Raw genomic sequence first — 25675 nt, forward strand, 5'->3', positions numbered from 1 at the left:
TTCCACCTCTTCTGCCTCCAACTTTCTTTTTCATCCCCTCCATCTGTGTCAATCCTCACGCCCAAGCCCCAGCTCAGGCCTCATCTCCTGCCACCTGGACCATCACCCGGCCTCCTCCCCAGCTCCCAGTCTGACCTCTAGTCTGCTCCCAACTTGGCCCCAGGTGGGGGTACTTTCTACAACCTGCATTGGCCCTGCCCCTCCCCTGCTCACAACCCCTACCCTCATGGCTCCCCATCTCCCCCAGATGGAGTTCCTCAACCTAGCATTCAAGGCTCTTGCCTCCCCATCCCTCTCCTGAGTCACAGGCTCCCAGGACCAGTTGCACTCCTCCAAATGCCCTGATGGCTCCCATATGTGTCCCTAAGGCTGGTGCTCTGCCTGGGACAGAAATGGCCTCAGTTCTCACCTCTTTCTTTATCCTCCAGCCTTTGCAACAGGACTTTGCAGCTTCTCCCACCATGAGACAGAATCTATTTCACCATTCCCTTACATCTGAGCTGACAGAAATGCCACTGTACCCGTCCAAGGCCCCAAGAAGCCTCTAACACTTTCCCTCAGTCTTGGAACCTGGGCTCTGCCATGTGAACAATCCTGGGCCAACCTAGAGCAGAGATAAGTTAGCCTCATTGTCCCAGGCATGGCCTTAGGCAATGAGAGACCAACCAAGATCAGCAAATCCATCTAGTTGACATGGCTACGGATCTGTGAATGAAGCCCTCATGCTCAGATCAGCAAAACCTATCAGCCAGCCAAATACTCATGAGCAATAATAAATGGTGGTTGTTTTAAGCCATTAAAATTTAGGGTTGGTTGTTATGCAGCCAGAGCTAACTGCTACATTACTGTTTGAAGATTTTTTTATTTTTTATTTATTTTTATGTTTTTTAAGATTTTAATTATTTATTCATAGAGACACACACAGAGAGAGAGGCAGAGACACAGGCAGAGGGAGAAGCAGGCTCCATGCAGAGAGCCTGACATGGGACTTGATCCAGGGTCTCCAGGATCACGCCCTGGGCTGCAGGCGGCGCCAAACCGCTGCGCCACTGAGGCTGCCCTGAAGATTTTTTTAGAGAGTGTGTGGGATCAGGGTGGAGCAGAGGGAAAGGGAGAAGCAGACTCCACACTGAGTTTGGAGCCCAACACGGGGCTTGATCCCATGATCCTGAGATCATAACCTGAGCCAAAACCAAGAGTCAGATGCTCAATTGACCGAGCACCCAGGCGCCCCTACATTACTGTTTAAATCATATTCTTAGTGAGACTGTAGTTACTTGCAGCCTAGAGTATCCTAAAAAATATAGGAAATCAGCACTCACTAACATTATGATGCCTTTTTGATGTTTCGAAACAGCTCTCCTTCATCTCATTGACCAGAATGTGGGGATCACCCTCCAGCTGTGCCCTCTTCTCCCACCTACCTACTCTCCTGCTCCAGCTGTTCCTCAGCCTGGGCCAGCTTGGATTCCAGGGCGGCAATGACCATCTTCTGGCGGGCCCGAGCCCCAGCATCCTCCTCACCTAGGCGCCCCCGGAGCTCCTGGATCTGCCGCTCCAGCTGCTGTCGCCCGCTCTCTGCCTTGGCTGAGAAACTACGCTCAGCTGACAATTCTGTAGTCAGTGATTCCACCTGTAGCAGTGGGAAAAGCAGAACTGTCATGGTGGAGTCTCAGAGGGAAGATGGTAGGTAAATTCAGGTACCTTCCACAATTAAATGAGTTGACAATTGTGAAGTGAACAGCACAGAGGCTGGTGCATACTAAATACCCAATAAATGTCAGCATGTATTTTTTCTGGTTGGCTTATCAGCCAACAGCAGTGCCAGCCCCAGGTTTTAACCTTTTGGGTAGCTTTCTGCTATTTTAGTAAGTCCACAAGACTATCACAAACTTGTTTAAATGATATAAATTCTACCTTGGACTGTGAATGAGTCTATTTGAAAGGTTATGATACTTCTTTTCACACCAGGATCATCTGGGGAGCTTGCAAAAAAGATGAGGACTGCAGGTCCTACTCTCCAGAAATTCTGCTTCTAGCAGATCCATGAATCTGCATTTTCAACAAGCACCTCAGGTGGTTCTGATACAGGTGACGTGTGGAATAATTTTAAGAAATGCCAGCTCAACAAATAGCAGCTACTACATTGAGAATGTGTAAACACACCCCTAATAATAGTCCCTGTTTATTTATTCAGCTCGTACTCCAAGTGAGGTCCTGTGCTGGGGCTAAGGAAGTGAGTCAGTTTCAGTCTGATTCATACTTTATTTCACTGTGCCCTCACAGGAACACATTGACATGGTGATTAGCATATGCTTTTAAAAAACTTTTTAAAGATTTTATTTGAGAGAGAGAGAGAGAGAGAGAGAGAGAGAGAGAGAGAAAGCAGGGGGAGGAGCAGAGGGAGAAGGAGAAGCAGACTCCCAACTGAACAGGGAGCCCGACCTGGGATTTGGTGCCAGAACCTTGAGATCATGATCCAAGCCGAAGGCAGACACTTAACCAATTGAGCCACCCAGGTGTCCCTATACTTTATTTTTTTAAAGGAGGCTCCAGGGATGCCTGGGTGGCTCAGCAGTTGAGTGTCTGCCTTTGGCTCAGGGAATGATCCCGGAGACCCGAGATCGAGTCCCACATCAGGCTCCCTGCATGGAGCCTGCTTCTCCTTCTGCCTATGTCCCTGCCTCTCTCTCTGTCTCTCATGAATAAATAAAATCTTTTCAAAAAATAAAGTAGGCTCCATGCCCAGTGTGGACCTTGAACTCATAACCCTGAGATCAAAACCTGAGCTGAGATCAAGAGTCAGACACTTGACTAAGTCACCCCAGTGCTCCGAAGCTGCTGTCGTTTTAAAGCTACCTGGGTTGGCATACTTTGTTACAGCTACCCTAGGAAACTAATATAATTTTTTTTAAAAGATTTTATTTATTTATTCATGATAGTCACAGAGAGAGAGAGAGAGAGAGAGAGAGAGAGAGAGAGAGAGAGAGGCAGAGACACAGGCAGAGGGAGAAGCGGGCTCCATGCAGGGAGCCCGATGTGGGATTCGATCCCGGGTCTCCAGGATCGCGCCCTGGGCCAAAGGCAGGCGCCAAACCGCTGCGCCACCCAGGGATCCCGGAAACTAATATAATTATTAATGAGTATTGAATCACTGTGAATTGATGGATTTAAACAGATTAGATACATTTAAAGCGGTTGTGATTATTTTCCTTGTAGAAGCTCCAATGGCTCCATCTGTGGCCACCAGGAGCCTCTCCCGGTTGATGTCTAGGTGCTTTCTGGCAGAACTATGCTAGCTCCCTTGATAAATGTGTTATGAACTGAATGCTCGTGTCCCCCCAGATTTCCTATGTTGAAGCCCTAGCCCCATTATGGTGGTATCTTGGGATGAGCCTTTGGGAGGTAATTAGGGTTAAATGAGGCAACGAGGGTGGGACCCCCATGATGGCATTAGTGCCCTTATAAGGAGCCTCCAGGGAGTGCTCTAATTTCTGCATAGGCACACACATGGTGGTTGTCTCCAAGCCAAAAGAGGTGCTATCCTCAGAATAAAATTTACCTCATTGACATCTTGATCTTGGATTCCCAGCTAACAGAACTGTGAGAAATAACTGTCTGTTGTGTGATCCCCCACCCCATCTCCCCAACTGCTATCTGTGGTATTTTGTTATGGCAGCTTTAGCAGATTAGGGCATGGTATGATCAGATGCTCCACGTTCCTCTTGTTCATTTCCTGTCTCCAATCTGCAATTGGCCATTTGTAAAGAAGCTCCGGTTTCTTTGAGCAGGAGATGGCATTCTGGACCACAAACCTGGGTAGCAGGGATTGCTCACCACTGCTGGATTGGTTCTTGTTCTTAGGCCTGATGGGCAGAAATAGTCCCTGTGAACAAGTCCCAGTCAAATTCAGAACCACAGAGTTCTCTTTGGTTTTAATTTCACCTCTGCCCACGACACATCTACATTTAGGTGCTCACATGCTTATGGACGCGGGTGGCAACAGAATGCAAAGATTGTGTCTTTTCTCTTGTGCTTTATCCCATGGGATGGTCTCAGAAAACACAATGCGAATTACCAATATAATTACTCAATACAGTAATACAATTTTTTTCTTATTTGCCCATTCTCTTAATTTAAGAATAGTTGCACTGCACACAACTGAGCAGATAGCCATTGCCTTTCTTACCCCTTTTCAGCCTTTACTCCATCTTAGAACAGTGAGCAGACTGCATGTTCATTATGCTCTCACACTGGAGAATTACCAGAACCTGGGGCTCTGGGCAGTGGCCCTCAGACACATCAAGCCTCAGAACCCAGAGGGTTTGTTAAAACACATTGCTGGGCCTCACTTCTGGCATTCCTCACTCACTTTGGCTTGGCTGAGGCCAGAGAACTTCCGTTTCCAGCAAGTTCCCAGGTAATTCTGATGCTGCCAGCCTTGGAGCCAGTGTGAGAACCACCTCTGTCATAGATTCTTCAGGAATCACTTGTGGGAACATGGCCCCCCAGCTGCTGCATGCTGACAACTCATCTGTGTCCTTTATGCTTGGAAGGAAGTCTTGCTGGATGCAAAATCCACAGCTCACATCTTTCTCTGCGAATCTTAGCTATATCCTCCCATTTTCTTGCAGCACGAAATCTTGCTCTCAAAAATCTGATGAAAATCTAATTTCCTGGGCAGCCTGGGTGGCTCAGCGGTTTAGCGCCGCCTTCAGCCCGGGGTGTGATCCTGGAGACCTGGGATCGAGTCCCATGTCAGGCTCCCTGCATGGAGCCTGCTTCTCCCTCTGCCTGTGTCTCTGCCTCTCTTTCTCCATTGTCTGCCTGTGTCTCTCATGAATAAATAAATAAAATCTTAAAAAAAAATCTAATTTCCTTTTCCTTGTAGATCACGTGCTCATTTTTTCCTAGATGGTTAAGGATAGCCACTCCCCAACCCCCCCAACTTGTGCAGTTTTACTAGCATCTGTCTTGGTATTGGTCTTGATGGGTCATTATCTTCTGTGTACACAGTGTGCTCTTGTAGTATGTAGCTTTCAGCTATATTATTTCAGGAAATTTCTTGTATTATTCTCTCAGGTTTGGTCTGTCCCCCTGCCTGGGTCTTCTTCATTGGGGACTCCCATTACCATATGTTGGATCTTCTTTGCTTCTCTTCAATATTTGCTATTTTCTTATAAATCCCTTTTTGTGTCTTTTAAAGTTTCATTTTGATTTTTTTAAAGATTTATTTATTTACTTAGAGAGAGAGGGAATACATGCATGCGCAGAGGGGAAGGGTAGAGGGAGGAGAGAGTCCCAAGCGGACTCTGTGCTGAGTACAGAGACTGATGTGGGGCTTGATCCCAGGACCCTGAGATCATGACCTGAACTGAAGTCAGACAGCTAACCCACTGAGCCACCTAGGCGCACCCCACCCCCATTTTGATTTTTAAAGACATTCTCCTTTTCATCAACAACCAAGGATGCAGGTTGGTTATGTCATATCATTCCTTGTATGCTTGTAGGATCCTATGCTCCCTTCACCAGAGCATGGATTGGCTTACTTACCTCATTTCTAATGAGCATGTAGCACTATTTTAGGTACTGGGGATAGAGTAGTGATAAGACAGAAGCCCTACTCTCGAGGTACTTATGTTATTTTTTTTTAAAGACTTTATTTATTCACAAGAGACACAAAGAGATAGAGGAAGAGACACAGGCAGAAGGAGAAGCAGGCTCCATGCAGGGAGCCCGATGTGGGACTCGATCCCGGGTCTCCAGGATCACACCCTGGGCCGAAGGCAGGCGCTAAACCGCTGAGCCACCAGGGCTGCCCTATTTTTTTTTTTTTTTTTTTTAGTAGCTTTCCACACCTAGCATGGAGCCCAACATGGGACTTGAACTCACCACCCTGAAACTGAGACTGAACCAAGATCAAGAGATGCTTAATCAACTGAGCCACTCAGGTGCCCTTCAAAGTGCTCACATTCTGTTGGGGAGATGGACAGCAGACAAACAGGTAAGTATATAATATAGTGCCAGGTAGCAGTAAGTGATCTGAAGGAGATTAAAGCAGAAAGAATGGAGGGTAATTGTGGGAGAAAGGGTGGCTGTTTCACCCAGGGTGGTCAGGGAAGGCTCTTCTGAAGGAATGAGACATGGGTGGTCTCGTGTAAGAGCTTTCTCTCAGTAGGTGGGAATAGCAAAAGGAAAGGCCCTGAGGTAGGAATAAACTTGGCAGAGTCAAGGAATAGCGAGAAGGCTGGTGTGGATAGAGCAGAGTCAACCAGGGATGACAAAGGGTTAGAGATAAGGTCTGAGCTGCCCTTGGCCAGGGACTAGAGTGTGCAGCCTTTATGACTGGGCTTTCATTCTTTTTTTTTTTTTTAAAGGGGAGGGCGAGGCAGAGATTCTTTTTTTTAAATTTTTATTTATTTATGATAGTCACAGAGAGAGAGAGAGAGAGGCAGAGACACAGGCAGAGGGAGAAGCAGGCTCCATGCACCGGGAGCCCGACGTGGGATTCGATCCCGGGTCTCCAGGATCGCGCCCTGGGCCAAAGGCAGGCGCCAAACCGCTGCGCCACCCAGGGATCCCTGGGCTTTCATTCTGAGTGAGGTCATCATCCTGGAGTATGATTGCCTCTCCTACTGGTCTAGGTTCTCTGCAAGGGCTGAGCTGGGGTCTTACTCTTCTCTGAATCCTGACAGCAGTGATAGGGCATGGCTCCTGAGAGGCCTCAAAATGTGTCTTAAAAATTGGGACACCTGGGTGGGTGGGTCAGTGGTTAAGTGTCTGCCTCCAGCTCAGTGCATGATCCCGTGGTTCCAGGGTCGAGTCTCACATTGGGCTCCCTGCATGGGGCCTGCTTCTCCCTCTATGTCTCTTTCTCTCTCTCTCTTTCATGAATAAATAAATACAATCTTAAAAAAAATTAATGAGAGGCACCTGGGTGGCTCAGTCAGTGAAGTGTCTGACTCTTAATTTTGGCTCAGGTCATGACCTCAGGGACATGGGATCAAGCCCATGGTGGGAATGGAACCTGCTTAAGATTCTCCTTCTCTCCCTGCCCCTTCCCACCACCCCCCTCTTTCACACAGGCTCACATGTTCTCTCAAATTAAAAAAAAAAAATTAATGAAATAGTGGTGACATATGTCTCTCTCTCTCTGGAAATCCCATCCCTCCATTGTCTGCCTGACAAACTCTTTTTTTCTTTATTTTAAAGATTTTATTTATTTATTCATGAGAGACAGAGAGAGAGAGAGAGAGAGGCAGAGACACAGGCAGAGGGAGAAGCAGGCTCCATACAGGGAGCCCGACATGGGACTTGATCTCAGGTCTCTAGGATCATGCCCTGGGCTGAAGGTGGCGCTAAACCTCTGAGCCACCCAGGCTGCCCTAAACTCTTCACTTTCTTCAAGATTTCTTAAGATATCTCCTCCATCAGGAAGTCTTCCCTGATGGCCCCTTAACCTCCAGGCTGGGTCAGTATTCTCCTCACAGTGTCCTGTGCTTCCTCCATTTTCATTTATACTTCTGTATTGGGATAGTCTGTCTCCTTAAAGGCAGAGACCTGGAATGATCCATCACCAGGTCCCCAGCACCCCACAGAATAGGACCTGAAGCTTCCAACAGTATTTATAAATAAATACACAAATGAAAATATGCTTTTCTGTCTGTCTAGGTTCTACTTATGCTTTCAAATCCCAGCAAATATCTCTCCTTCCACATATTTTATGATTCTTACAGAGAGTTCTTTCCCTCCTTCCCTTTCTCTCTACCTCTGTCTGTCTCTCTGCTGGGCCCCACATACTTCTATTATCACACATGCCACCCCACCCATAGACACTGAGTTCCAGGTCTATGTTCCCAGGGAACTCTGGAGGACCGAGAGACCCCACATAATTCATGTCTGGATCCAGCCCTTGAGAAGCTTCAGAAACACAAGTGAATGAATGCATCAGTGCCTACCCCCACCACCCTCAAAAACTCCTATTCAACCATGAAAACCCAACCTAGATATCCCCTTCTCCTTTACCTGTTGAATAAAAGGACTGAAGATTATGGTCCCAGGTCAGCGGAGGCCCAGGCCGTCAGGGAGTGACAGTTATGCTCACCTGCAGGAGCAGCTTGCGGTAGCGGTCATTGAGCAGCTCCGCATTGCTCTGCTCCTCCTCCAGCTCTTCTTCCATTTGACCCAGGCGCCCCTCCAGCTGACGCTTCTCTTCCAGAATAGCCGTCCTAAGGACAACGGGAATAGGGGAGGGTGAGCAGGCCGAATGGCCAGGGTCCGGGCTCTGCCCCACACACTACAACCGGCCACTCACTTGCTAAGGCTGCCATTGGCCACCTCGTCTGCCATCTCATCCCGCTCCTGCTGGATTTGCCGCCGGGCACGATCTGAGGCGGCCAGTTCCTGTGATGATAGAGAGGGGTGGTAGTCAGCAGTGGCGATGGGACACTATCCTAGCATGGGACCTCCTTGCCCCTCACACCTCAGGTCTCTTGGCCTTGTCTTCAGTGCAAATGAACATCCCATCCCTGGGCAGCCTTGGAATGAAATTCTATCTACAGGCAGACGTCTCCACAGAGCCCCTGACCCCACCACCTCTAGTTTCCGGGCCCCAGGCCCCTCCCCCTCCGCATGGCCTCACAGAGCTCAGCATCTCCTTTCAAACCTGCTCCTGCTCCAGGCTTCCCCAGGCACCAGGCCTGACCCTCAGGCTCTCCTCACCTCCTCTGCCCCCTTACAACCCACAGCCCTATCCATGCCCACCCTTACTCTTGTGCCTCCTCCCTGCATCCCCACCGGCCCAGCTCAGGCTTTATCCTCTCTCCAGCCTCCTTGACTCCAAGCTCCTCCTACTTTGCTCAGAATCCTCCCAGGGCTCCCTAGTGCCCTGGAGCCCAGCCTGTGGGCTCCGCCCCCCCATCCCCAGCGCCCCGCCCACCACCTACCCCTTCCCAGGGCCACGCCCATCCAGGCCTCACCTCCTGCAGCCGCAGCACCTCTGCCTCCAGCGCCTTGAGGCGTTTCTCATTCTCCCTGTTCTGGGCAAAGATTTCCTCCCGGGAGCTGCGCGTCTCTTCCACCTCCCGCCACAGCTCCTTCATCTGGGTCTGGGCCGAACAAAGCATGTGAGCGGTGCGGCCAGGTGGTGGCTCACGGGGAAGCCCCTCCCCTCGCCTCCGCTCTGCGGGAGTGCTTCGGAGCTCCTCTGCTCCCGGAAAACAAGCAAAGCCCTGCAGCCGGCCCCAGCCCCTCCCCATCTCTGGGCTTCGGCTACCTCCAGTTTATATAAGTAACACCTTAAAATTAAAAGTCAGCATGAAATGGGTGTAGTATTTGGACTCTGCAGTAATAATTATGCTGGCACACTCTTGCTGATCATTCGCGTGCCAGGCCCTTTTATGTACTGACTCCCTTAATCCTCACAACTCCAGCTGGTGGGGATTAGTTTCCTCCCCAGTGGACACATGAAGCAAATGAGGCGCAGAGAGGTTCCGCAATAAGCCGAGCGTGGTTAATGCCATTGTCAGGACTTGAACCCAGGCCATCTGGCCTCAGAATTTACACTTCTAGTCACTTTACTATGCGGTCACACCACTAAGTGTGTAAAGATGCCAGTGTAAGGCTTTTCTCTTCAATAGCGCTTAAAGAAAAGTAAAACCCAAACTTGATGTCCATCACTATTAAAAAAAAAAAAAACTCTGAAAGGATGGTGAGGATAGCGCTGGGGGTGGTACTAGCAGGATCATTGCTCTTATTAAGGATCATCGCTGTTATTAATATTATTACTTGCTTGATAGTAACAGCTTTTCAGTGCAGGCACTTTTTCTCAGGGATGACATAATTGGTAATTTTTACTTTTTGGGGAGGGATCTTTTTATCCCCGTGTTGCTCACTGGGAAGATATAGCAAGGACATATGTTGTTTTACATTTTCTAGTGGCCACATTAACAAGGTAAAAAAAAAATGGCTGAAAGTAGTTTGAACACAATATTTAAAAAAAATTTATTTATGATAGTCACAGAGAGAGAGAGAGAGAGGCAGAGACACAGGCAGAGGGAGAAGCAGGCTCCATGCACCGGGAGCCCAAGTGGGATTCGATCCCGGGTCTCCAGGATCGCGCCCTGGGCCAAAGGCAGGCGCCAAACCACTGCGCCACCCAGGGATCCCTGAACACAATATTTTTATTCCGCCTGACCTATCCAAAATGTTATTTCCATTTACAATCACTATAAAAATTGAGATAGTTTACTGTTTTGTTTTGTTTTTTTGTACTAAGTCTTCAGAATCCAGCATGTGATTTGGATTTCAGCCCCACCACATCTTAGATGCCCAATAGCCACATGGGGCTGGCTGTATTGGACAGCCCAGTTCTATACTTAAAAAAAAAAAATTAGACTTGGGACGTCTGGGTGGCTCAGGGGTTGAGCATCTGCCTTTGGCTCAGGGTGTGATCCTGAGATCTTGGAGTCCCACATAGGGCTCCCTACATGGAGCCTGCTTCTCTCTCTCTCTGTCTCTCATAAATTAAAAAAAAAAAAATTAGACGTTACACGGACACATCATTATCATGAAAGAAAAAAAAATTTTTTTAAATTTATTTATGATAGTCACACAGAGAGAGAGAGAGAGGCAGAGACACAGGCAGAGGGAGAAGCAGGCTCCATGCACCAGGAGCCCGATATGGGATTTGATCCCGGGTCTCCAGGATCGCGCCCCGGGCCAAAGGCAGGCGCTAAACCACTGCGCCACCCAGGGATCCCGAAAGAAAAAAATTTTAAGTAATCTCTACTCCAGCCTGGGGCTGGAACTCTCGACCCAGAGATCAAGAGTCAGAAGCTCCACCAAATGAGCCAGCCAGGTACCTATTTCCCCCCACCCTCCAATTTCTTTTAAACAACCAGGTATAGATTTCATATTAGGGGAGGAACCCTAAGGCATTTCCATCTCAAAAATTAAGTAAAATGAGGAATTTGGACTCCAAAAAAAAAACAACTAAGTATCCTAAGTAAAGGAAATAAAAAATATAAAAAGGAACAAGTGAGCCTTTGGTGCTTGGATGTTTACAGAACGGTGCAGAGGAGGTGTGTGTGGGGGGGAACAGCGGGACTGGCTCATGGTGGGCTTGAGCCCAACCCCTACCTGCATCTTGCGGAGCTGCTTCACCGCTTCCTCCTTGCCCTGCACCCCCATCGCATTCTGGGCTCTCAAGTCCTCTACTTCGGCCTCCAGCTTCTTGCGGGCGGCCACAGCCAGGGCGCGTTGCTTGCGTTCCTCATCCCGCTCCACCTCTGCATCCCTCAGCTGTGGGGAGGATGGGAGGGGTAGGCTCAGGGGACGAAGGTCCAGCCTCCCTCTACATGCTAGTGACCTAGATGTCCACCCACCAGCCCCTGTCCAGGCCAGCAGCGCCATTCCTTCTGTGCTCTGTCACCGGAGCCCTGGCTCTGGGCTTATCCTTCCCTGCCTTTGGTCCAGCCTCTGCTCTGCTCCCAACTGTCCCCTGCAGCCCATTCCCGCACAACTCCAGAAGGTCTTTCTACATTCAGAGCTGCCCTGACCCTCCCATGCTCAGCACTCAGTGCCAGCCAGCTTCAGACCACAAGAAAGCCCTCCACTGGATGGGTCAGAAATGGATGCTGCAGACCACAGGGAAAGGGGAATGAGTAAATGAATGAGGGAGGAAGGCTGTGGATAGAGGGGTGTAGAGGAGCTGGAACATGAGCGATGGATGAGCACTTGGGCAGGCTGGGGAAGTTGGGAGCGGCTGGGGAGAGGAAGTTGCTGGAAAGGGTTAGTTGGGCAAATGGAGAAGCTGGACACAGATGTGGCTGCATAGAAGCGTTGGTTGGTGGGGGGGCTGTGTGTGGGTGGGGGGCTGGGTGAATGGTTCAGCGGTGATGTCCGATCCAGGGCATGTCAGTCGGTCAGTGGGACATGTGTGTGGGTTCAGGGGTTATGGTGGATGAAGGCTGGGGAACAGGAAGGCCTTGGGAAGAAACACTGAGCAGCAGGTAGGTAAGACTTTCTTGTCTCCTCTTTTAGCCACTGGGCACCAGAGCCCTCCCAGCTGTGGGCAGGCGCCCTGCAGCCTCCAGCCTGGTCTCCTACCTGCTTGGCCAGCTGCCGCCGCCTCTCCTCGCCAGCCTCATCTCGGCTCTGCAGGTCGCGCTCATGCTGTGCCTTGAGAGCCTGCACGGTCACTTCCAGCCGCAGCTTGGCGTCCTCGGCTGCCGTCAGCTCATCCTCCAGCTCGGTCACCTGTGCTCGCAGGTCGTTGGCTGTCTGTTCTGCTGTCCGGCGGGATCGCTCCAGCTCATGCGCCTGGGGGGATGGGAAGGTGAGCTCTGGGCTCCTGGGTCTTGGGGAGGTGGGGGAGGGGGGCAGGATCCTAGATCTCTCGGAGGTCTCGGAGGACAGAGTGAAGGAAGCTTTAATGGACAAGCTGATGCGCACATTCTGGTTTGCTCATTCATTCACCATTGCCCAGGGCAGCTAGTTACTCTGTGTCTCCTGCCGAATCATCCTAAAACAATTCATTAATAACCGATGTGTGCAAGTTCTGTTATCTGCAGGCCCTGAGAATCTGGTTTAAGTGTTTGTTAGGCCAGCTGACTCTCACTCACAGTGGATTACATCCTCGTGGGTTTTGAGATTTTTGCATCGTGTGCTGACTTCCCTGGAGCTTCAACTCTGGGAATCCTGTGCGGATCTGGGTTGGAGGCACATAGCTCCAGAGTTGAGTGTTGCTGTGTGTTGGACTCCCCTGGATAGTACCATTCCACCACCTACTGTGATTTTTTTTTCTCAGCATGAGGGTTCCCAGAACTTCCGGGGAGTTGTAAATTAAAATCCCAAACACTGTTGGAAGACATATTTGGGCTTATGAGTTCTGAGACCTCAAGCCCCGTGCCTATGCCTCTCCTTTAACTGTCGCCTTCTCAGAGGAGCGTCCCTTGCTTGTCGGGGCCTTTCTGTTACCCAAGCTGCTGCCCCGAGCCCCTCTCTGACCCAGCCTTAGTCACAACAGTCATTTAACATGAGCTTATGTGTCTTCTTATGCAACGTCCACCCCCTACACTGGACTGTGAGTTTCATGGGGCAGGGACTGTATCTATGTGTCACTACTGCCCAAAGAACCTCATGGAAATTCTTATCAGTGCCAGTGTCTACCTCCTGCCCTTGGAAGACGCCAACAGGTCTCCCTTCCTATTTGGCACCTGCCAATCAGTTTTGTTTACTGGAAGGAGGTAAATTTTCTCCCATCAACATCCTATTCGAACAAAGTAGGCCTTTTGGAGTAACCATGAATAACTTGACAGTTTTCCCAAAGGAGAGACCTTAGTAGTTTGAGCATGAGCTGGATTTTAACTCTGGTATCCCCTGGGGCTGCAGGCCAAGGGTATGTCATGGGGTTCAGGGGTTCCCTCCAGACTTGGCTGAAAGCTCTATCAGATTAACACCAGAGTGTGTAGAGAAGATAAAGCCCTTATCTGCTGCACCCATGAGAGTGTGTTGTTGGCAATAAGAAAGGGCACTAGAAGTGTGTCTGCTCAGAGCCTCACTGAAACACAAATCCTGTCAGTGCCTCCTATCATCAGTCAGGGTAGTGGGTGTCCCTGGGCCTGTCCTTGCTGCTGCTCCATAAGTATATTTATTGGGCAGAATGGATACAATAGAGGGTGTGGTGGACCTTTCTAGAAGGCTGGGATGTGGGCTGAGTGAGTGGTGACTGAGGACTGGCCTAGGGGACTCCCTGTTGGCCCTGGGAGACTCATTGACCTGTGATTCAGGGGGGAAGAGAGAGACCTGGGGGGAGCCTCTATGTGCTCAGTGGGGTTGAGGGTGGCAAGGTGGGATGTCCTCACACTGGGTATGTGGTATGTGTGAGGGGATGTGTGTGATGTGTGAGGGGATATATGTGTGTGAGAAGGTATATGTGTATGTGATGTGTGTGGTGTGTGTGAGGGGTTTATGTGTGTGTGGTGTGTGTGCAGTATGTACACACGATGTGTGGTACATGTGTGGTGTGTGTGAGGAAATGTATGTGTGTGTGGTATGTATGGTACGTGCGGTGTGTGCATGTGCATAGACTCATGTTTGGGGTGTGGTTCTCAGGTTGCACGTAGTGTGTAAATTCTCTTTATGTTCTCTGGAAGATTCTCCTCTTGTATGCATGTGTATGTGAACATGCATGTTGAGGAATGGCTCTCCTTACTTCCTGCATGTGTGTATGAACATATGTGTCTGGTGGAAGATTCTCCTCACACTCTGTGTATGTTATGTGAGCATGTACGTTTGGTCAGCAGCTCTCCTATCATTCTGTGCTTGGCATGAACATGTAACTCTGATGGATAATTCTGCGATCCATGCATAAGAGCACACATGTGTGTCTGTGTCTCCCAACATCAGGTGTTCATGCAGTTGTCCACACGTGTGTCTTGTGGAGTGGGGGCCCCTACTCACGTTCTTGCCGACGTCATCCTTACTGCTCAGCAGTGCTTCCATCTCTGCCCGCAGGGCCCGGTTCTGCCGCTCCAGCTCCTCACGTGCTTCCTGCTCCTCCTCCAGTGCCCGAGTCAGTGACAGGGTCCGAGCCTCGCGCTCCCGGCCCTCCGCCTCAACCCGCTCACGTTCCTCCACCGCCCGCAGGACAGCTGCCTTCTCCTCTGCCAGGAGCTTCCAGGTTGAGGGAGATGGGGTGGGGGAAATAGATTAGCTGAAAGGAGTGTACAAGTGGATGGGGAAGAGGGAGCAGCCAGGGACAGAGAGAGAGACAGACAGACAAAGGCAGAGACACAAGACGGAGGTAGAGGGATTAAAGTTGCAACTGTGTCCCTGACCAGCCCAGCTCTTGAGTGGATCAAAGTGAGGAGCCCCTCATTCTAGAAACCTGACAGAGGAAAGAGTGTTTCTTGCTCCTGGGGTAGTGGTACAAAAGACACGTATACCATTTTTACAATGTACTTCAACCTTTGTTGGCTTTTTTTTTAAGGCACAGAAATCAACAATAATAAAACTTACAAGATCTGACAAGAGGGAAGAGAACAGGGATCATAGTCAAGAGAAAAACCAGTCCATGGAAACAGACCAACAGATGACCTCATCACTGGGATTTATCACGCAAGGACTATAGTTAAAGTCATAATCATAGTTAAGATTAGTAAATTTCAGGACCAGATGAATACAGTGGGTGAAGACCCAAGGTTATTTCAGGAGGGGTTTGAAACTAAAACAGAACCAACTAGAAAGGCCAGGACTGAAAAGCATGGTATCTGAAATAAAAAAGTCATTGGAGGAAACCGAGAGCAGACTGGACACTTCAGAAGAACCAGTAAACTTGAAAGCAAGTTGACAGAAATGATATAAATAGAGTAAAAAAAAGGGGGATCCCTGGGTGGCTCAGTGGTTTAGCGCCTGCCTTTGGCCCAGGTCGTGATCCTGGAGTCCCAGGATCAAGTATCCCATCAGGCTCCCTGCATGGAGCCTGCTTCTCCCTCTGCCTGTGTCTCTGCCTTTCTCTCTCTGTGTCTCTTATGAATAAATAAAATCTTTAAAAATAGACAGAAAGAAAGAAAGAAAGAAAGAAAGAAAGAAAGAAAGAAAGAAAGAAAGAAAAAGAAAGAAAGTAAAAAAAAATGTCATCAATAATATGAAATGCTTGGAAATAAATCTGATGAAAAATGAGAAAGATGTACACTGAAAAGTACAAAAAGTCAAGGTGATCTAAATAAATGGGCACATCTACCACATCTCCAGGCCAGAAAACTTGGTATTGTTAGTATGTCAATTCTTCCCAGATTAATCTATAGATTCAACAAAATCCCAAATCAAGAGGATTTTCTTTCTGTGTGTAGAAACTGACAAACAGATACTAAAATACATGTGGAAATGAGAAGGACCTGGAAAAAGCAAAAGAACTTTGAAAAAGAAGAAAAAAAATGGACAACTGACACTACCCGATTTTTAATATAAATGCAAAAATGAGTCAGTAAAGAGATTCTTTCAGCAGTGTCTAAACAATTCAAAAGCCACGTATAAAAAATTAATTTGGAGCCATACTAGCACAATATAAACAAATTAACTCAAACTGGATCACAAACATATATATAAAACTGAAAAGTAGAAAATTTCTGGAAAAAATATAGGAAACCTCTGTGACTGAGTTAGGTAAAGTCTCCTCAGACACAACACTAAAAACCACAGTCCACAAAGCAACAATTTAATAAACTGGACTTCATCAAAATTCAAACCTCCTGCTCTTTGAAAGACTCTAATGAAGAATTAAAAGGCAAGCCACAGACTAGATGAAAATAGTTGCAAAATAATACATCTGCTAAAGAACTTTTATTCACCATATATAAAGAACTTCCAATCCAATAATGAAAGAAACAACTCCCACCCCAAAAACAAAACAAAAAGGGGGAAACAACCTAATTTTAAAAAGTGGACAGAAGATTTGAACAGATACTTCATTCACCAAAGAGGTATACATGGCAAATAAGCACATGAAAGACACTCAGTGTCATTGCTCATTAGGGAAATGTGAATTCAAACCACTACACCTTATTAGAAAGACTAAAGTTTTATCCATAATAGGCAAAAACTAGAAATAACTCAAATGTTCAACAAGTTAATGGTTTTCAAAATATGGTTTATCTATACAGGAATAATACTTGGCAGTTAAAAAAAAAAGGAATACAAAAAAAAAAGGAATACATTATTATAAATTTTTTTATTAAGTTTTCTCTATGCCCAATATGGAGCTAAAACTCATGAACCTAAAATCAATAATCACAAGCTCCACCAAGTGAGCCAGCCAGATGCCCTGAAGAATGAATTATTAATCCATGCAAAAACATGGATGAATCTCAAAATAATTCTGAGATTTATTTTTGAAGTTAATTTATTTATTCATGAGAGACACCGAGAGAGAGACGCAGAGACATAGGCAGAGGGAGAAGCAGGCTCCATGCAGGGAGCCTGATGTGGGACGCGATCCTAGGACTCTAGGATCACGCCCTGGGCTGAAGGTGGGCGCTAAACCACTGAGCCACCCAGGGATCCCCTGCATCAGGCTTTGTGCTGAGCGTAGAGTCTGCTTGACGTTCTCTCCCACCCTCCCCCTGCTCATACACGAGTTCCCTCTGTTAACAAAAACAAAAAAAAAAGTGGGTACTACCAATAATTATTTGGGGACAGGAGACATAAACCAGGATGGATAAAGGGTTCCTATTTTACAGAGGCACAGAGGGAAGAAGCATCTTGCCCTAGGGTCCCCCCAGGTTCATAGTGGAGCCTGACATCTCCTACTCCTGACTGCACACAATGACCGTGGGGGCGCCAGTGAGCATCCTGATTGCCCACCGGGTTGGGTGAGGTGCCCTACCTGGTCGAACTTGCGCTGCTTCTTCTCCAGTGTGCTCACGAGCTGCCGCTGCTGCTCCAGGTCCACGGTGGCATCGTCCAGCTCCTGCCGCAGCTGGCGGCGGCCCCGCTCCAGCCGCTCCACCGCCTCAGTTTTTTCTGCCAGGCGCAGGCTTAGGGCCTCAGCCTCACGGGCTGCCCGGCGCCGGGCCTCCTCTCCTGCTTCCAGGGCTCCTGCCTCCTCCTCCTGGCGCCGCCGCCACTCTGAGAGCTGGGGGTGGGGCATGGGATGAGGAGAAAGGGTGGGTGGCTGTCATGGCTGTGACCAGACCAAGGTGTGAGTTGGTAGTGCCCTACTTCCCAGACAAGGAGCCTGAGGCCTGAGGAGAAAAGGGACTCGTTGTACTGGGTTCTTCTGCTTTGGAGTAGGCTTGAGGTTGTGAGTTCTATGAACCTCAGCTTCTTCAGGAGATGAAAATTACTCCCATCAGGACCCAGAAGATGAATCAGACCCGGACTCCACCCTGGGGAGGACTCCATTCTGATGGGGGAGACTGAGCATCAAGGCCAGGGTGGTGGAGGCTAAAGGAGAAGCAGCATGGCAGCCATGGGAACCCACAGGAGGAATTTAGAATCTGTTCAGAACATTCAAGATAGACTTCCTGGAAGAGGGGGCATTTGAGATGGATCTTGAAGTATGCATAGGAAGCTGCCAGTTGAAGAAGGATATTTAGAGGCATGCAGTCATCACTCATTCATTCATCAGACATTTCTCCAGGCCTCCTATATGCCAGGCTCTAGGTTGGCCTGTGTTGAAGACCAAGACCTAACTTTGATGGGTTCCACTTTCAAGGAGCTCCCATTCGGGTGTGTGTGGGGACCCATGGGCAGAGAGAGTTCCAGCCCAAGGTGATTGGAATGGGGATGAGAAGACAAAGGGCTTGGGAGCTCAGAGTGGGGTGGTGAAGGACAGGCTGTGGCTGAGGGAGAGTCAGAGACAAGAATGGGGGTCTCCCGGGGGTCCGGCCTAGGACTGGGTGGGCAATGGGGCCATCCCTGAGCTGAGGAATCCAGAGGAGTGGGTTGGGACTGACTGGAGGCCCCACCAGGTCTCCCTCCAGGACTGCTCACCTGGGCCTGGGCGGTCTGTAGCTCGCGGCCTGCCCGCTCCCTGGCGGCTGCCTCCTCCTCCAGCTGTTCCCGCAGCCCCGCCACTTCAGCCTCCAGGGCTCGCGCCTTGGACCCCAAGGCCAGCTTTGCCCTACTCTCCTCCTGAAGCATCTCCTACAGATGGTGGAGGAAATGGAGATAAGGTGAAGGCAGAGGGTGGAGAGCCATGGTGGGGGCGGTGCTGGGGGTTGAGTGGGGAGGGCCTCACCTGAGCGTCATGTAGCTGGGCCTCTGAGCTGCTCAGCTCCTTGCTGAGCCGGATGGCTCTGGACTCGGCCTCACTCAGGGCCCCGGATACATTCTCCAGTTCAGCCTGCAGGGAAGGGGCACCTTCCAATGGTGGCTTCCACCTGGCTGCCCCCAGCCACTCCATCCCCTCCAATCCCTACCACACCAGGCTGGTGGGGATGGCAAGTAGGGCAGCTGCTGTAGAAAACAGCCCAGTGGTTCCTCAAACACTGAAACACAGAGTCTCCTTATGGCCCAGCAATTCCCCACCTAGGCGTGGACCCAAGAGAACTAAAGACCTATGTCTATGCAAAATCTTGTATGGGAATGTCCAGGGAGCACCATTCACCACAGCTGAAAGGTGCGAATAGCCTACCTGTCCATCAGCTGATGTGCAGATGAATAAAATGTGGCATAGCCAAATGATGGAATATTATTTGACAAGACAAAGGAATGAATGAATCTGACACGTGCTACAGCACGGGAGAACCTTGAAAACATGATTGCTGGGTGCAAGTAGCCAGACCCAAAAGGACAGATATCATATGAGTCCACTGATGTGAAATGCCCAGGATAGGGAATCTAAAGAGATAGGAAGGAAATTTGTGGTTTTGGGGGGAGGGGGGGTGTAATGGGGGGAAGGCTGGGGAATGGTAGCTGAAGAATACAATATTTCTTCCAGGGGGTGATGAAAATGTTCTAAAATTAGATTAAGGTGATGGCTGTACAACTCTAGGAATGCACCAGAAACCAATGAATTGTACACTCTAGATAGGTGAACTATACAGTATATGAGGTTTTTTTTTTAAGATTTTATTTATTTATTCATGAGAGACACAGAGAGAGAGAGAGAGAGAGAGGCAGAGACACAGGGAGAGGGAGAAGTAGGCTCCATGCAGGGAGCCTGACATGGGACTCCATCCTGGGACTCCAGGATCACGCCCTGAGTCAAAGGCAGACGCTCAACTTCTGAGCCACGCAGGCATCCGTATAGGAGTTCCTTTAAAAAAAAATATTTTATTGGGATGCCTAGGTGGCTCAGTGGTTGAATGTCTGCCTTTGGTTCAAGGCATGATCCTGGGGTCCAGGGATCGAATCCCACATCAGGCTCCCTGTGGGGAGTCTGCTTCTCCCTCTGTCTATGTCTCTGCCTCTCTCTCTGTGTCTCTCATGAATAAATAAAATCTTTAAAAATATATTTTATTTATTTATTTGAGAGAGACAGATAATGCATGAGCAGGGGAGGGGGAGGGGCGGAAGGAAAAGCAGACTCCTCATGGAGCAGGGAGTTCAATGTGGGACTCAATCCTAGAACCCCAAAATCATGACCTGCGCCCAAGGCATATATATGCTTCACTGACTGAGCCACCCAGGGGCCCCCAGCATATGAGTTCTATTTCAACAAAGCCGTTTCCCTCCCCCACCAAAAGTTTTCACAATGATCCTGGCCTCACATTTCTTCCCAGTGGGAATCGGGTAACAGCTCACCACCTCCTTCCCCAAGACTGTCACCTCCAGGAGGGTAGGTCCTCATCTGTTTTGTTCCCTGCTGTGTCCCCAAGGCCCAGGAAAGGGCCTGGCACATAGCAGGTGCTCAGGAAATGTTTGTGGGATGAGAGTCTCTGGTGTTGTGTCTTGCCCTGGACCACCTGCTCTCCCTTTCTGGGGTTCACAAGGTTGGGTTCAAATTCCAGCTGGCAAGAAAATTTATCTTGGAAATGAGACAAGAAGATAACCAGGTGTCCTTCCTCCCACCCCCCAGTCTCTATCAGATTAGGAGGCATATGTGACCAGTTTATCTCATTATTAGCCATGTTAAATTTGAGTATTTCATTCAGCAGCCAGAGTTCTCCACTGTATAAGTACTTTTCTCTCTTTGTAATCATTTATTTATTTATTTATTTATTTATTTATTTATTTATTTATTTATTTATTTTAAAGGACTTTATTATTATTATTTTTATTTTTTATTTATTTTTTTTTTTTAATTTTTTTTTTTTTTTTTTTTATTTATGATAGTCAGAGAGAGAGAGAGAGAGAGAGAGAGGCAGAGACACAGGCAGAGGGAGAAGCAGGCTCCATGCACCGGGAGCCCGACGTGGGATTCGATCCGGGGTCTCCAGGATCGCGCCCTGGGCCAAAGGCAGGCGCCAAACCGCTGCGCCACCCAGGGATCCCTTATTATTATTTTTAAATATTTTACTTATTTATTCATGAAAGACACAGAGAAAGAGGCAGAGACACAGGCAAAGGCAGAGGGAGAAGCAGGCTCAATGCAGGGAGCATGATACGGGACTCAATCCGGGGTCTCCAGGATCACGCCCTGGGTGGAAGGCAGACACTTAACCACTGAGTCACCAGGTGTCCCTGTATTTATTTATTTATTTATTTATGTATTATTTCTTTCTTTTTAGGTAATCTTCACACATAACGTGGGGCTCAAACTCATGACTCCAAGATTAAGAGTCGCATACTCTACTGATTGAGCCAGCCAGGCACCTCAAACCAGGTGTCCTTCTGACATCATAGAACAAGACTGTCTAACCAGCCCACACAGGTTCACCTTACTCTCCAGGGGAAGGAAGCCCACTGGTTTCACACACCAACCCTATGAGGTGATACTATTACTATTCCCAGTTTACATAAAGGAAGCTGACACAGAAAAGTTAGGAAATTTGCCCAAGATCACACAGCTACCAGAAGGGGGACTGAGCCAGGGCTGTGCTGTCCAATATGGTAGCCACCAGCCATATGTGGCTACTTACATTTAAAAACTAAAATTAAATAAAAGTAAAAATCCACCACCTCAGCTGTGTTTGCTACATTTTCAACGTTCAGTGGCTGGATTGCGCAAATATAGAACATTTCCATCACTGAAGAAACTTCTAGTGCTGGCTGGAACTCCTACTGCCAACCACCAAACTCTACTTCTGGTGTCACTTTCATTTGTGTCATATGTAAAATGTTTACTACAGTGACCACTAGGTAGCATGATTTCATCCGGGGCAGATCCTGGCTGCCCCCACCCTTAAATCCACTCTTTCTGGCCCCACTATGATAGTCTATTCACTAGGCCCATGGCTATCAGCTGGAAACTACATTTCCCAGCCTCTCCTGCAGTTAGTTGTGGTCATTTGATCATGTGATGACAACCAAAGGAATACAAGCAAAGTGATATATGCAAGTTTACCACTTCCTCTCTTTCCCCCTTCCTAAGCAGGAGCACAGATGTACCCATAACCCAGATTTGAGTCTGAAGATGAGGGCAATGCTCTCAGGGATGGTGGCATGACAAGAACAAGGAACCTGGGTTTTGAGTGACCTCATGGAGCATAGTATCCTGCCAGCTTCCACTGCTTACCCTGAGTCTCTTTCTCAACAGGGAGACAGAAGTCTTTTATTAAAGCTGATGGATTATGGGGGTGCCTTTGGTTATATTGCAACTTTTACACTAATACGCTATTTTAATCTGGAAACTAAAAACTGTAATGATGTTTTCCTCTGGAGGAGCTGGACAATTAAAAATCATTCTTCCTGGGGCACCTGGCCGACTCCGTTGGTAGAACATTTGACTCTTTTTTTTTTTTTTTTAAATTTATGATAGTCACAGAGAGAGAGAGAGAGAGAGAGAGAGAGGTAGAGACACAGGCAGAGGGAGAAGCAGGCTCCATGCACCGGGAGCCCGATGTGGGATTCGATCCCAGGTCTCCAGGATCGTGCCCTGGGCCAAAGGCAGGCGCCAAACTGCTGCGCCACCCAGGGATCCCAGAACATTTGACTCTTGATCTCAGGGTTGTGAGTTTGAGCCCCATGTTGGGTGTAGAGATTACTTAAAATATTTTTTAAAATTATTTTTTAAAGTAGTTTTTTCCTTCATCCTTTCTGCTTCTTTGTATTCTCAGTAACGCATACGTGTTGGCCATTTAAAGAAACATAAAATTAAAACTTAAAAGTCCACATTTTTTTAACAGTAATGGTATGTATCATCCCTACAGTATTCCATGTGTTCACACTAGACTTTTCTAATCAGAATCCAGATTATTTAAAGCTTCTAGGAGAGTGGGGAGTCATGGTAGGGTTAAGAGCTACAGTGTCAGGCAAGCCTGGGTTCGAGTTTTGTCTCTGAGGGGTCTTAGACAATCTGCTTCACTTTGCTGGGCCTCAGTTTTCTCATATGTAAAAGGGGAACAATATTAGCACTTCCTTAAAAGGAGAGTCAGGAAGATTTAGGGAAATACATAGGATATTTGGTGTATAGTAATTGCTCACTGAATACTAGCTCTTCATGTGTGATCACGTTGGAAGAGTTGCGAGGGCTGCTGTGGACCAAACGGAAGCCCAGAGAGGGTTCCTGCCCAGGCCGCCCCACTCACCTGGGCTCGCTGAAGCTTCTCAGCAGCCTCGGCTCGCGCCCGCTCCCCGTCGCCAGCCCGGCCCTGAACTTCCTGCAGCTGTGACTCCAAGCGGCGTCTCCGCTGCTCGCCCTCCTGACGTGAGGCCTGCAGGCTGCTCAGCTCCGACCGTAGCTCAGACACTTCAGTCTCCAGGGCCAACCGGGTCTTCTCCCATGTACCTTTGCTCTGGCAAGTGAGAGAGACCAGTAAAGAAGTATACTTTCCCCCTCAACCAGAGCAGGCATATTCCTGCCTCAGGGCCTTGGCACTGGCTATTCTCTTTGCCTGGAACACGTTTCCCTGTGACACTAGATGGCTCACTCCTTACTTCCTTTAGTCTTCTACTCAGATGTGCTCTGTGATGTCTCTTTTTGAAGTCACAACCCCTCAACCCTGACTCTGCTGCCCCTTTGTTTATTGTTGTTTTCCCAGAGTTTTTTTTTTTTTTTACTAAAGATTTTATTTATTCATGAGAGACGTACAGAGAGAGAGGCAGAGACATAGGGAGAGGGAGAAGCAGGATCCACGCAGGGACCCTGATGTGGGACTGGATCCTGGGACTCCAGGGTCACTCCCTGAGCTGAAGGCAGACGCTCAACCACTGAGCCACCCAGGCATCCCTCCCAGAGCATTTATTACCCCAATATACATGAGGAATGGGTTGCTATTTAGCCTTTGGCTCTCCTGGTAACATGTGAACTCCACAACGGAAGGGAATATGGGTTGTTTTGCACACTGCTGGGTCCCCAGACCATCCTGGGGACATAGTATTCTCCCCATGTTTGCAGAATGGAAGGTGAACCAAGGACATGGATACACAAGGAAAGAACTCCAGAAATAGGAGCTAGCCTAGAACCAGTCAGAGGCACGTCCTCCTGCATCCTGCCTTCCCCTCCCAGGGCCCCCCAGAACCCCCCACTCCTGTCCCAACCCACCCTCCGGGCCTGTTCCAGTTGCTCCGCCAGCTCGCCCAATGCCTGCCCGTGGCGCTGCCTCAGCTCCTGCACCGCCACTTCGTGAACACGTGTCTCCTCTTCCAGAGCCTTCTTCAACTCTGTCACTTCCTGTTCCCTCTTGGACCTTTTGTAAAGGGAGCATAATTTCAGAATAGAGAAAGGCAGGGACTTTGGGGGGGTCCTCCTGACATCTGGGTATGCCTCCTTTAAGAATGAGGACCTCACTCTACATTTCTAAGGGAACTGGGTGGGAAGTGAGGGAACAATGCGGCTTTAAGGGTGAACTCCTACTCATTTCTCAAAACCCTATTCAAAAGGCTCTTTCTCAAGGAAGTCTTCTCAGACTCCTCCATACACGTGGTTTAAGGGCTTTCTCTTATCATTCACAATGCCCTGTGCTGCTCCCTTAGAGCATACTTTGTTCTCCACTGGGCCTCTTTGCCTGAATCTGCCTCCCCTGGACCAAGAGTTCTTGTGGGAAATGTCTGGCTCTGACTTATCTCTGTCCCCAGCCTAGCCCAGGTGCAGAGCTGATACTCGATGAACAACTGGTGAGCACCAAAGTCCTCCTCTCCCTGCACCCTGCCCTGCACACACCCAGGATGTGCCAGCCACAGGGCAGCCTGGCCTCACCTGAGCTCCTGCTGCGCATTGGTGGAGTCCAGCGTGTCCTCTAGTTCACTCCGCAGCGCCTCCAGCTCTTCACCCAGGTCCCTGCGCTGCTTCTCTGCCTTGGCCCTGGCTGCCCGCTCGGCCTCCAGGTCTTCCTGGGCCTCCGCGAGTCCTGCCTGTGCTTCCCGCAGGGATTTGAGCAGCTGGGCCCGGGCACCGCCCTCCTCCTCCACCCTGGGGATAGACAAGGACCATGGAGTCAGTACTGGGGCAGGCAGAGGGCAGGGAAGATTTCTGGGGGTGGGGAGGCCAGGGTGGATTGGGAGGGGGCCCATCCCAGGTTAAAATCCCACCTCTGCCCTTGGGCACATGCCTCAGTATTCAGAACCTCAGTTTCCTTCTCTGTGAAATGGGGATGACACCAACAGTAATCACAGGGCGGGTTACTGAGCTCCTGCCATGTGGGACCCTTTCCTTTATCATTTCGTTTCAGGATCACACCAAATGAGAAAACGGATGTACAGAGTGGGAAAGTACTTGCCCAGGTCACCCGGTCAGCGATACGGAGAGCTGACCCCAGCATCTGATCTGCCTCATGCCCCCTCTGAGACACAGCCTCTTGCAAAGAGAAGCTGAATCGAAGTGGCAGCAGTGGCTGAGGTTAAGTTGCTCACAGAGCCAAGCAAACTGGGGTTTGGATCCCCTGCTCGGCCACCTGCCCTGGTCACTTGACCACCGCTTTGAACTGTAGGCTCCTGGCCTGTAAGAGGACACACTACCCCACTGCACAGGGCTGCTGTGAAGATGACAATAAAACTGATAATAAAAGCACAAAAGGCTACATGTTGTATGCTTCCTCTTATGTGAAATATCCAGAAGAGGCAAATCATGTCAAACAACTCAGGTTGTTGGTCTGCAAGGGTCTGCCAAGGTCTGCGGCAGGGGAAGAAG

At 48.9% G+C, this 25675-nt stretch overlaps 1 protein-coding gene across 8 annotated transcripts in view; it reads right to left on the bottom strand.

The window, feature by feature from the left end:
* The window catches only part of MYH14 (myosin heavy chain 14), a 102000-nt gene that overhangs the window by 4358 nt on the left and 71967 nt on the right, over positions 1-25675 (bottom strand). For all 8 annotated transcript variants that reach the window (XM_049108797.1, XM_049108790.1, XM_049108773.1 and 5 more), the window contains 13 exons: positions 24746-24958; positions 24092-24236; positions 23136-23342; positions 18743-18847; positions 18496-18648; positions 17387-17635; positions 14464-14676; positions 12109-12321; positions 11140-11301; positions 8979-9107; positions 8315-8403; positions 8105-8228; positions 1425-1633 (listed from right to left, as the gene is read on the bottom strand). In XM_049108797.1, coding sequence (XP_048964754.1) covers positions 1425-1633; positions 8105-8228; positions 8315-8403; positions 8979-9107; positions 11140-11301; positions 12109-12321; positions 14464-14676; positions 17387-17635; positions 18496-18648; positions 18743-18847; positions 23136-23342; positions 24092-24236; positions 24746-24958 — 2211 coding nt within the window. The remainder of the gene's footprint in view (positions 1-1424; positions 1634-8104; positions 8229-8314; positions 8404-8978; positions 9108-11139; positions 11302-12108; positions 12322-14463; positions 14677-17386; positions 17636-18495; positions 18649-18742; positions 18848-23135; positions 23343-24091; positions 24237-24745; positions 24959-25675) is intronic.

Source organism: Canis lupus, chromosome 1 (assembly GCF_003254725.2).
Source record: "Canis lupus dingo isolate Sandy chromosome 1, ASM325472v2, whole genome shotgun sequence".
NCBI lineage: Eukaryota > Metazoa > Chordata > Mammalia > Carnivora > Canidae > Canis > Canis lupus.